Raw genomic sequence first — 12,797 nt, 5'->3', positions numbered from 1 at the left:
ATGGATCTGGCAGTGGCGGCCGTGGGGGGCGCGGGCGCGGCGCCGCAGCACCAGCAGGTCCGCGATGAGGTGGCCGAGAAGTGCCAAAAGTTGTTCTTGGACTTCCTAGAGGAGTGAGTGCCGGGGGCCGGGCCTGGCGGCGGGCGGACGGGGTCGGCAGCGGGTGGCGGGCCGGCAGCGCCTCACGGAGGGGCCGCCATTTGGCGAGATCCTGTCAGGGCTTGGTGCCTCCTGCCCTTGGCGTTCCGCTGGAAAAGCTCGGCTGTGGTCTCAGGCCCTGCCGGGAGGAACCTGTAGGAAGGCAGCCTGGTTCTCTCTTGATAGGCAAAACCCTTCTCGGAGAGTTTCCGCCGAAACGCTGCCCAGAGAATCTGGGATGTCCTGGAAGTGTCTGAGGTTGGATGTGGCTTTGGGCAGCCTTGTCTAGTGGAAGGTGTCCCTGCCATGGCAGGGGATTGAAGCGAGATGATCTTAAAATCCCTTCTTAAAAACCAAACCGTTCTATAATTATATGATTTTTTTAAGGTGCATTTGGTCCATTTTAACAGAGTTTTGTCACAGCTGTGGTAAGAACACGTTCCACGGCCTGGGTGTTAGACATTTATACATCTGGCTCCCTGTGTTTTGCTTCCTGAGGGGCCCATCCGCATCAAATAAGGAAATCATTAACATCACCCGGATTTGAAAACAAAATCTTGTTTGCTGGTGCAGAGTCATTGTTAAACCTTAGATAAATTTTTTCTGATGCTGGGACAACTCTACTGCTGTATGAAAGTAAATCTGGTGTATCTGTGCTAGAGTGTAAATAGAGCAGATGTAGCAAGGGGGTGGAAAAAGAAATTCTGTTGGAAAAGGGCTTTGCAAGGGACTGTGGGATGCTGAATGTGAGTGATCCTTTCCTCTGTCTTTTCTCCTGAACTCAGAAGTATTCAGTTGCTGCCTGGTGTGTGATTGTGAAGCATTTTCCTGAATCACTTTCAGGTTCCAGAACAGCGATGGGGAGGTCAAGTACCTGCGAGATGCTGAGGAACTGATCCGGCCAGAGCGGAACACACTGATCGTCAGCTTTGCGGATTTGGAGCAGTTCAATCAGCAGCTGTCTACCACTATTCAGGAGGAATTTTACAGGTAAAATGTAAAGTGGGTTTTTTTTTCAGGTAAAGCTGAGCTCTGCTGGAGTCTCAGGCCCATAATGTCTTGCTTTTATGTAAAAAAATAAGAGGCTTATCTTCTTTCTGCATCCTGAAAACTCTAATAGTTAAGACTTTATTTTTTAACTGGCTAAAACATTTTTCAGTGGATTCCTCTCTGGAAACCATGAGTTAACCAGATAATTGCATTTATTGTGGTAAAGAAGTAGGTGGTCAGTATGAGAATACAGAAGAAACTCTAAAATTTCATGCTCTGATGATATTTTATTGAGTTGGTCACTGATTTTGAGGATACATTTCTTAACATAAGGATAAAAATGTCATAAAATGAGACTTTGAAAAGTATTTTCAAACAATAGCATAAATAACATTATTATGTAGTGATCTCACAGTTAGCATATTTAGAGTGGTTTTTTTGGGTTATACAACATAGGATTAAAAGTCAACCTGGAAATCTGTTACAAGCCTTTAATGTAATCTAAAGCAGAGAAGGCATTTTGATAGCTTCTCTTAACATTTGAACTTTTTTCCCCATATTTCAGGGTTTATCCTTACCTGTGTCGAGCAACAAAGGCTTTTGCCAGAGACCACGGAAATGTTCCTGCAAACAAGGATTTTTATGTTGCATTCCAGGAGCTGCCTACCAGACACAAGTAAGATGATTCTTAATTCCAGAAACTTGTGCTGTTTCACTACCAGGGCAAAATGTGTCAAAGCATGCTGAAAATGTTTTGGTTATGTAGTGTGAAATGTGCATTTGGCCCGTACAGTTGTAACAAAGTTTCCTGATCTTGTGCAGGACATTTTTTGACACAGTTTTTCATTTGTAAATCACACTGAGATACTTAAATTCATCATGTTTCGCAAACAAGTTTAACTTCTCTAGTTAAAAGAAAATTTAATGTGTGTTGCTTTTGAAGTACCAGTGATTTAACTTTTGCATTCGTTTGACCTTTAGTATTAATCTAAAAGTTTTCGTAAAATCATAAAATGAAAATATATTGTAGTAAGTTTGTTTCTTTTGTTTGTTACAGCAGTTGTTTAGTCAGAGTGACACTGTAATTTAATCCTTGTGAATTTCTGCTTTAAACAGAATTCGAGAACTGACTTCAGCAAAGATTGGCTCCCTGCTGCGCATCAGTGGGCAGGTGGTTCGTACCCACCCCGTCCATCCCGAGCTGGTCAGTGGAACCTTCCTGTGCCTCGACTGCCAGACAGTGATCAAAGATGTGGAGCAGCAGTTCAAATACACCCAGCCAAACATCTGCAGAAACCCAGTCTGTGCCAACAGAAGGAGATTCCTGCTGGACACAAACAAATCAAGATTTGTTGATTTCCAAAAGGTACAGGGGTGATGCTGGGGGGTGATGACATCCAGTAATGTTCCTGTGGTAATTGGAAGGTGTTATTTGTACTTCTATGCATTGAAGATGGGTAATTGTTCTGTCAATGTCAAGAAAAAACCTAAGGAAAAGGCAGTGCAATTTATGCAAAAGGTTTCTTCCTATCTCTGGAAGACTTAGGTTTAAGAACAAAAAATTATTAGTTTTTTGTGTGTCATTTATTGTCTAAGTAAGCCACTGAAACCCCACATATTCAAGCCAGAGTTAGTCTCATGTTGCCAGCACACCAGGTGTAGGTGCTTTATACAAGTATGAAAAGAGGTGCTTATGGGTATGTGCAGTGTCTTGCTCTTACAGGTTGTTTTACTCTCACAAATTCTCAGCACTTCACATCCCACAACTGTATTTGATGTCAGCCACATTAACTGAAATTTTCAGGTTACCTTTCAGAATTGTCACTGTGGCCCTTGTGCATCCTCTAAGCTGCTCCGAGGCTCCTTAGATGCTGATTAGCGAGAGGATTTTTGATTGTGTGTTGTAGTGTGAGAGGGATTGACATGGATAGCAGCAGTCAGATGCTGTTTAGCAGTGTAGCTTTGGGAGCAGTTTCAGCCCTGGTGAGGTGCTCAGTGTTGAAGTTTCTCTCGTGCCAGGTGCGCATCCAGGAGACGCAGGGGGAGCTGCCGCGCGGCAGCATCCCGCGCAGCCTGGAGGTGATCCTGCGCGCAGAGGCCGTGGAGTCCGCCCAGGCGGGTGACAAATGTGACTTCACCGGCTCCCTGATCGTCGTGCCTGACGTGTCCCAGCTCGCCACACCAGGTTTGCTGCTACTCACAACCTCTGTGATGTGTCCTTCCCGTGCCTGGAGCTGCTGTCCTGACTCCCGTTTCCCTGGCAGGGTTGCGTGCAGAAACCGGCTCGCGGGTGACGGGGACAGAGGGATACGAAACCGAAGGCATCCGGGGGCTGCGCGCCCTCGGCGTCCGGGAGCTCTCCTACAAACTCGTCTTTCTGGCTTGTTATGTGGCACCCACAAACCCACGGGTGAGTCTGCACAGGCAGGAGATTGAATGGTGTTGGTGATTTCTGTTCTGTATGGTTTTCCCTCAAATTCGGGAGCAGGAATGGGTAAAGCTTTAAGTGTGTGTGTGTGCCACCTTTCTGTGTTGGCTTGACTGTCTTTATATTCTCATTGAATCTACATAGCAAAGTTATTTTCATGTCTTTGTTGCTCGTAGCATTTTTCACAGAAATGATTATTTGCCTGTGTTACAGTTTGTTCTAAACAGCTAACTGGCACATGTATTTCCATTCAGCTTTCATCCATTTCTGCAGCATTTCCTTTTCTTCCAGGAAATCCTATTGCTGCATTTTGTCACAGGAAAGACAGGGATCCTTTTTGTTCCCTCTGGTTTATCAAGTGACATCTTGGGATGTTACTGCAATGTGACTAATACTAACTGCATCTGGGTTTTGGCATGGTGTGGTACTGTAATCTGTCATTCTTCTAACTGCATCACCATCACATAGGATAAAAAGAGCATCTAGTATGTTCTGGGACTGGAAGTTTCTGGCCCCCATTTCAGAGCATCAAGTTTCATTTAATGTAAGAATGTTTATTTACAAAGACAATTGAAAGTTCCAGTTAATGTAAGAATGCTTACAAAGACAGTTTTAGTCAAAGGAAGTCATACTGGTTTTACTCTTTTTTTAATCTCTGTGCAAGCAACTGAGTTGGGATCTTCTCACTAACTTAAGTTACACCATTGATTTTGCCTGCTAGGAAATTGGATATTGGTTTTTAAAGGTATAAGGTAATGAGGTTACTCAGCCTAAGGGCAGCTTTTCAGAATGTATTCCTCCCATCTAGATTTTAGAGCAAGTTTTTTGACCTGTCTGCACTGCTCACATTCATTAGTGACTCTGTTACTACTTTTAATGCTGTTTTATTTCCTTCTTTTAGTTTGGTGGAAAAGAGCTCCGAGATGAAGAACAGACTGCAGAAAGCATTAAAAACCAAATGTCTGTGAAAGAGTGGGAAAAGGTTTTTGAAATGAGCCAAGATAAGAACCTTTACCATAATCTGTGCACCAGCCTCTTCCCCACTATCCATGGTAAGAATCCATTTGTGGCCTTGGAGAGGGAAGATTTCACTTATGTAAATATTAATTAATTCCTTTTGCTGTCTCTATATTTGGGAAAGGTTGAAAGCCCTGTGCCAGCTACCACAGACTTTCCCCCTCAGCACTGGTTGTGCTAGAAGAGGAAAATCTATTTTTTGAGTATTTGTGGTGTTTAATCATTAAGACCTGCAAGCCCAATCTAAAAGGTTGGGTTTGATGTCAGGTGTTTTGCTACTGAACCCTACAGGTTTTAGTGGATGCTTAGCAAATAGGTGAATTCTGAGCAGAAGTGTCCAAATACTGTAAAATGCTAGTGGTATGAAGCTTTTTTTAAAATAGGAAAAATGTGGTGGTTTTTATTTGGATGTTTAGTTTAATGTCTTTTCTGGGGCAGGTAATGATGAAGTAAAACGTGGGGTCCTGCTGATGCTCTTTGGAGGAGTTCCCAAGACCACTTCAGAAGGCACTTCACTGCGTGGGGACATCAATGTCTGTGTTGTTGGTGATCCAAGTACAGCCAAGAGTCAGTTCCTAAAGTAAGATTAAAACCCAGCCTTTAACTATTGTCCAATGTGCACTGTGCCTTTTTCTGTGTTAATTGTAGGAAAGGGAAGTAAAATATTTGAAAATATTTCTCAGAGATTGTGTGGATGTGAGTGAAGTATTTAACCAGGGCTAAAACAAACTCAACGTAGACATTGCCAAATATTTTCAAAGGATGTCGACTATTAAAAATACAGATTAATTACACATTTAAAAATATCAGAGATAGATGAAATAGTGGAAATTTTATTCCTCTTTTCCACAGGCACGTGGATGAGTTCAGTCCCCGTGCTGTGTACACCAGTGGCAAAGCCTCCAGCGCTGCGGGTCTGACGGCAGCCGTGGTGAAGGATGAGGAATCCCACGAATTTGTCATTGAGGCTGGAGCACTGATGCTGGCAGATAACGTGAGTCTTGGAAGGGGAGAGGTTCCTGCATCCCTAAAATGAGTTTGATTGATGACAGAGAGCCCTGAATTGTTTCAGTGATGCTTTTTTCATAAGTGACTGATTCTGGGTCGCTTATTTTCATTTTTCTGCTGCAGGGTGTTTGTTGCATTGATGAATTTGACAAGATGGAGGTGCGGGATCAAGTAGCCATTCATGAGGCCATGGAACAGCAGACAATATCCATTACTAAAGCTGGAGTGAAGGTAGCTTGCACTACTCCTCTGTGTAGTCTGTAGCATCACCTGTCTGTTTGTTATGTGTACTGATGTTGCTTCACCTGCCAGATCTTCATGTCACCTCTGCAGCTGCCTCATTGTGGCAGGACAGAGATCACTTGTTGCAAAGTTTTTGTGGCACATACCCAAAGAAGGTCAGAAATGTTATTGAGAGTTAAATAGTAATGAACAAGAAATGGGAAATGGGAAAAGCCTAGTAACCCCAAAAAAGGTTACAGCATAATGTGTGTTTGTAGAAAAACAGGATTTTGTGGAAAGCAATTTCAAGAGCTTGTTTCAGTATTATTGGCAGGATTCTGGCAATGTTTCAATATTGATTATCAGGCTGTGTCTTGGGGCAGAGACCTGGTTAGAAAAGGCTTGTTGGTGGAGTTTGGGTGCTTTTGAGGGGTGATTGCTGTAATACCTGCATTGGACTCCACCTAAAAGGTGTTATATTAACCCATTTGGGTTGCCATGAGTTGTTTTAGGAAGCGGTCACAGGTACAGATTTTTTAAATTTATTTTTTCCCATTGTCAGGCTACTCTGAATGCCAGGACCTCCATTTTGGCTGCAGCAAACCCAGTTGGTGGCCGCTATGACAGATCCAAGTCACTGAAACAAAATATCAACCTGTCAGCTCCCATCATGTCCCGCTTTGATCTCTTCTTCATCCTCGTGGATGAGTGTAATGAGGTAATTTTAAGGAATTATAGAATAGTTTGTGTCTGAAAAGATCCCTGGAGGTCTCTAATCTAACCTTGCACTCAGATCATTGAGAGCAGTTTGCCAAGACTTGACCTGGTGAGTTTTGTGTATCTCCAAGGATGGGGATTCTGCAGTCTCTGCAGGCCCCTGCAATGTGTGACAACTCTCATGTGTTAAAAAAAGAATAACTTCTATATCTAATCAGAATTTCTCATGGTTCAGTTCATATGGGTTGCCTCTTATCCAAGGACTATTTGGCTTCATCACATCTATGCTGACTGGTAAAGCAGTTGCTTTCCTTTCAAGCTGAACAGACCTTGCTCTTCTAGCCTTTCATACCTCATGTTCTCCTGCCCTCTGACCATCTTGGTGGCCCTCTGCAATTTTGACTGAAGCAAATCTCATGAGAGTGTCTTGCTCCTGCTTTTCTGCTCTCTCTGTGCAGCTAAAAGCCGGCAGTACAAATTTGAACATACACTGCTGAATACAAGGATACTGCCTTTTCATCCTGTAATGGTTTGACCTGCAAACTTAACACCATTAGTCATTTTTACAAATGGCTGGTCACGAAGGCTGAGACTGCTGCCACCTGTCTATGTGGTATTTGCCTTGGGAATGCATGAGATCCAGAGATTAATGTTGGTTCAGCCACTGTTCTGCTCAGAGTGATTATCTAATTGAGAAGGGACTGGTGAGAGAGACCGAGCAGGCTGAAAAGGAAGGAAGTTCCCACGCTGCAAAGTGCTGCTTTCTGCCTGTTCTCTGGCTAACTTGTAACCCAGGAGAGTTCCCAGAAGAGGTTATAAGTCCTAAAACTGCCTTTTATCCCTCCTCTGCTGTGTTTCCTTGTATTAAAACCCCCAGGGCATTCTCCTGGACCTCCTGGCAGAGAGTTTGGCTACTGGAAAGGGTAGCTGTGCCACGAGGATCACTAGGGAACAGGGGGAATGGGAAGGAAGAATAGCAGTGTTGTTTCACTCTTTGGCTGGTGCTGTGCACACGATGCTGACGCAGCCCCCGTGTCCCAGGTGATCGATTACGCCATTGCCCGGCGCATCGTGGATCTGCACTCCAGAGTGGAGGAGTCTGTTGACCGTGTCTATTCCTTGGATGATATCAGAAGATATCTACTGTTTGCAAGGCAGTTTAAACCAAAGGTAATTTTAATTTTTAAGTGAACTGTGGAACAGTTGTTTTGTCTGAGGAGGTCCAAAGGAACAGTCACTCTGCAGTAGGCTTTTATCCAGCAAGCACCAAGACACTTGGGGTAGTGTTTTCTCAAGGAAGGAGCCATAAACTCAGGTTATTACCTAGAAACAGAGTGTATTTTGGAACCCGGTGCTCCTAAACTCCAGAAACCCAGTCAGCCCACCTGAGGCTGTTATAGTCCATGGCAGTCCTTAACCTTTGTCTAGAACAATTGAGGGATGACTTCATGGCCTTCTCATACTTCACAGGTATGGGTTATTCAGCATGGCTGCTGCAGAGTTTTTTGTAGTTTATTGACTTAGTACATAATCAGTTTGTGTCTTTATTTTAAAAGGGTATTGTGCCTCTATTTCTTTGCTTTTTGTAAAATACAGAACATGGGAAACTGGTCTAACTACAGGTTTTTTTTGGGTCTATCCAAGTAGCAGTTTGGAAGCTGTGTGTTAGATTTTTCATAGGTCTATAAACAACAATCTAGTGGGGACAGACATGAATTATGTCTGGAAACAAGTCAGTAGAAGAGAGAAATTATTAAAAAATCTGCTGTAAAATAATTAATGCAGCTATGTACTTACTGTAATGTCATTGTCATTGATAGGTTTAATCATTATTACAACATAATTTCAGCATAATGTGATTGCCATTATACTTCCATAGAGTATGTGTATAGCATGGAATATTTCAGATAAAAGCAGCAGCCAGTACAGCGAGGGCTGTACACTGCCAATCTAATGCAAGAAGAAAAAGCTTTAACACTCTGAGCACTGGAACTCCTGGCACTCTGTTTGATGGCCCACAGATATCCAAGGAGTCTGAGGACTTCATAGTGGAGCAGTACAAGCGGCTGCGGCAGCGCGACGGCTCCGGAGTGGCCAAGTCGTCCTGGAGGATCACAGTGAGGCAGCTGGAGAGCATGATCCGCCTCTCTGAGGCCATGGCCCGCATGCACTGCTGTGATGAGGTACCAGGGAGTGATGGATGTCTGGGGAAATGGTCCTGGAATTGGCTGGGAGTTGTGCATTTGCTGTTTGTGACATTGCATGTAGTCCTGTGGGTGAGGAGAAGAGCTCGAGTCATGGTCATGCTCAGAGTCTGTATACCAGAAACACTGTTTTTAAGGATGACTTGTAAAACTTACGTCAGCTGGTCCAAACTGAGAGCTTGCATGATTTTGTATCACAGCTGTGTCAGCACTCAGCCTCTTACCCATCAAATCATGACAGTCACCACCTACTGTCACCAGGACTGTTGGAAGTTTCTTTCCTGATCTTTCAGTTTGTAATCTCTTGTCTCTCTTCCATTTGCAATCTGAAAAGCCAAAGTTCACCGAAGTATCTGACCTCCCCAAGAGTAGCTGCAGTGTTATCTGAGCTCCTGCTCACATCAGCCACTCCTGAAAAGCACTTTGCTCTGGCTGTTAACTGTAGTGTGATTACTGCCCCTCTAGTCCTTGCTTTCAAACCCAGCAGGCTTTTTGAAATGTTGATTAAAGGCTATGTGACACATGCAGGGATGGAACCCTGCTCACTGGTTATGTAAGGGCACTCTTTGGATTCTTTTAAATTAAATTCAGCTTATAAAGAAACAGATAGCTTTTAGGTTATGGCTCGGCTACAGATGATTTTTCCAGTTTTTGCTTTTCAGTTCTGGAGGAGAGTATCATTAATTACATCTCTCTTTCTTTCATATTGTCTCTGTTCAGACCCATTTCTTTCATGTTTCTTGCTCCACTGATCTTTCTCCCAAATGTTTTTGGCTTAGCAAAAATTTTACCAACTCCACATGATTGCTAAATCCTGAAAGATTAATCAGGCTGCTTTTCCCTCCATAACCCTGCATGACCTTGGAGTACTTGTAGTGGGATATAATTTAACTTGCAGAGTATTTACTGCTTAGGATTAATCAACTGAGATGTGTAGAAAATCCCTTTGTCAGAGTCAGAGATGAGTCTCTGGAGCTGTTTGAAAACTAGAAGCACCCCTGTGCCTATTTAATATATGTTTTTTTTCAAATCTTCCTCAGGTTCACCCAAAACATGTGAAGGAAGCTTTCAGGCTTTTAAATAAGTCCATCATTAGAGTTGAGACTCCTGATGTCAATTTAGACCAAGATGATGACCAGCAAATGGAGGATCAAGAGGACCAAGATGGAGTCAATGGTAAATTACTTAGAGAAATTTTTCAAAGAGGAAAGTCCTTCCAGTCTTTACAGCTTACCTTGACTGAGCATGTGCTTCTCTTCAGTTTCCCATCTAATGAGCTCTAGAAATCTGGGCTCCTGTTCTTAACTCTCTTGCTTCTTCAGCCTCTTTCAGCAACTCACGTGGTTGGTCAGTAAAGGCTTTTCAGTGGCTCAGAGTATTAAATAGCAAAAAGATGTTTTAGATACAGCTTTAAACACAGGCATGTGTCCAAACAGGTGAGGCAGAAGCTCCAGCTGGGGTCAATGGCCTTGTGAATGGGATCAATGGCCATTCTGAGGATGTGAGCAAGGATGCTGCACCCAAAGCTTCTCTCAGGCTGGGCTTCTCTGAGTACCGACGCATTTCGAATCTCCTGGTGCTGCACCTCAGGAAAGCAGAGGAAGGTAAGAATTTCTTTATTGCAAAGAGGGCAGACCCTGACTTCAGGGAGCAATTGTTACTGCATCTCTTGCTGTTGTACATGGGATTTTCACTCCTGTTGAGACAACAAACTTGTCAGGTCAGGTGTAGACCTATGCTCATATGACAGTACTACATCTGGTGATGGAAATAGGACTTCCTGGAGTTTCTAGCTCTGTTACTGTAGTCATTTATCAAAATATATGGAGCTGAGCAGCATGTCAGCAGAGGAGAGCCAGAAGAGGCTCATGGTAGCAATGAGCCAGAAGAGGATTTGCAGTGCACAATGGTGTAACCAAGCTAGAAGAGTCTGTAGCAGTGAAAACTGGAGCAAAAGCTTTAATGCATGCCAACAACCACAGCCTGTCTTACGTAGCTGGATTAGTTCTTCAGAAGCTAAGATATTTCAGTTGCCATGAGGCTACTCCTGCAGTGAAATGCAGTGGTTGTCTCATGGCAGATACTAAAGCTACAAAGCTTTTGGAAGGGTGTGGAGATTAAAGTGTCTGTTCAAATGCTGAGTGCATGTAAGAAGGATGACTCCTGGCTTTGTGTGACAGTGCTTTTTCTTTAGCCCTTACTTAGATGAAAGGTGTGTTAGTCCTTGTGACTAGTTTTTTCTTGAAGCTGAAGGCTGATGGGATTTGGAAGCCGCTTGAAAGCATAGAACTGAAAGCTTCCATTCTCAATTATCTCCACTTAAACCATGACACAGCACCCTCCTGTGCAAAATATGGTGCTTTAAGAAAAAAATCCCTTAAGTCTGACCTTTCCTAAACATTGTTAAAAGTATGTTTCTCTCTTCAGCATTGTGAATGTTAATGTGTAAATCCTTTTCTCCTATGGTTTGAGTGGTAGTTTACTGCTGCTGTGTTCATGCAAATTATTTTCTCTGCAGAAGAGGACGATGCAGCACTAAAGAGGAGTGAACTTATTAATTGGTATCTAAAGGAAATTGAATCTGAAATTGAGTCTGAAGAAGAACTAATTAATAAAAAGAAGATCATAGAGAGAGTCATTCACCGACTTACACATTATGTATGTATAGAGATAAGTGGGTAGTGAAAAAGGGTTTTGACTTGTATAGGGTTGTAACTTATATATTAAAATGTTTCCTTTTTAATAGAATACATTCCTGTTTGGAGAAGTCTGTTTTGTTCTTCCATTGATTGATGCAGTATAAATGTCTTCTTTGTTTAACACCTGCTGCAGTAATTACAGGAAAAACCACTGAAATAAATTAGAGATGTGTATAAGTAAAAGTTCCAAGTGCTATACTGTGTCACTATAGAAGTGTGATATTCTTCTGTTTTTCTACAGCAATTATACATTAGGATGCAAAAATACAATTAACACTTGTATTCAATGGATAGCTTAAAGTCAGAGGGGTACGAGGCCATTTCGGAGGAAAAAGAATGACAAAATAAACTACTTTTCACTTTTAAAGACACAGCACCATTACAGTGGAAAGCATTAGGCTGGAAAGATCCCAGAAAGGATACAACATAGAAGTGATTTCCCCAAATGCTGTTTTTAAGAATCTTTAGAGGGAGTTCACAATTTAAAGGGTTAAGTAATTAATAAGAGGTCCTACCAATATAAAAAATGCCTTTCAAAGAGTACAAACAAACCTCTCTGTCCTTGTTTTAACACAGCTCTTGTGTGTGTTGCAGGACCACATTCTGATCGAACTGTCCCAGTCAGGACTGAGAGGATCCAGAGAAGAGGAGACTTTTGATGATGATCCATACCTGGTTGTCAACCCCAACTATCTGCTGGAGGACTGAGGGCTGAGCTCTAACCATTGTAGAGCTCACTGGTTACAAGTTGGAAAATGCATTCTTTTCTTGCAGGGCTTGCTGTGTGGCTAATTGCTTAAATTCCTATGACTGTGCCAGAGTGTGGTCAGTAATGTGTGATTTCTCATTTACACTGAGCACACCTAGAAAGCTTTTAAAGACATCACACACATGTATTAGTTCCACTGTTAGCTCTGAATTTCAGTGCCATCATCTGGATGCAGAGGAGAATCATCCAATAGCTATTTTCATCATCAAGCTAAGTAGATGTTTCTGTTTTAGATAAGATTGATTTTACATTTAGTAGACATTTTATGCTATAGGTTTTTACTGTTTTTCTTATTAACATAAATAAAAGCTCATTAAATGTCTGGGGGTGGGTTTGTTGTTACTCACATGGGAGATTGCTGTTTTCTGTGCCTCTCATTTGAGGCTGAAAAACTAGTGATCTAAATGTTTAATGTCTTAAGGAAGACCAGATTTCCTGGATGAGTGATGCTCTTTTTTAAGAAGTTTTTTTAACTTCCTGTAATAGACAATGAGAAACTGATTGTTTCTCTTTCTTTTTAGATGGACTAAAGATGTGCAGGCTCCTGTTGCTTATATCAAGTAGAAAATAGCAAATAGCCAAGCCCAAAGCAAGGCTTTAAGTCA

The 12,797-nt window shown here is 42.4% G+C and overlaps 1 protein-coding gene across 1 annotated transcript; it reads left to right on the top strand.

The window, feature by feature from the left end:
* On the top strand, positions 1 to 12,131 carry MCM6 (minichromosome maintenance complex component 6). Its single transcript, XM_054278120.1, has 17 exons — positions 1 to 113; positions 982 to 1,128; positions 1,694 to 1,804; positions 2,245 to 2,494; positions 3,148 to 3,313; positions 3,393 to 3,538; positions 4,458 to 4,608; positions 5,012 to 5,153; positions 5,426 to 5,567; positions 5,705 to 5,812; positions 6,366 to 6,521; positions 7,562 to 7,690; positions 8,542 to 8,703; positions 9,765 to 9,900; positions 10,161 to 10,328; positions 11,243 to 11,382; positions 12,018 to 12,131. Exons 1-17 carry the CDS (start codon positions 1 to 3, stop codon positions 12,129 to 12,131), a joined length of 2,481 nt encoding a protein of 826 aa, XP_054134095.1.
* The last annotated feature ends 666 nt before the right edge of the window (positions 12,132 to 12,797 follow it).

The sequence above is a fragment of the Melozone crissalis genome, unplaced genomic scaffold (assembly GCF_028551555.1).
Source record: "Melozone crissalis strain CALT ecotype California unplaced genomic scaffold, PUWL_Pcris_2 ptg000023l_1, whole genome shotgun sequence".
NCBI classification, from domain to species: Eukaryota; Metazoa; Chordata; class Aves; order Passeriformes; family Passerellidae; genus Melozone; species Melozone crissalis.
Note: the sequence above shows the minus strand (reverse complement) of the source record. Positions and strands in the feature narration are given on the sequence as shown.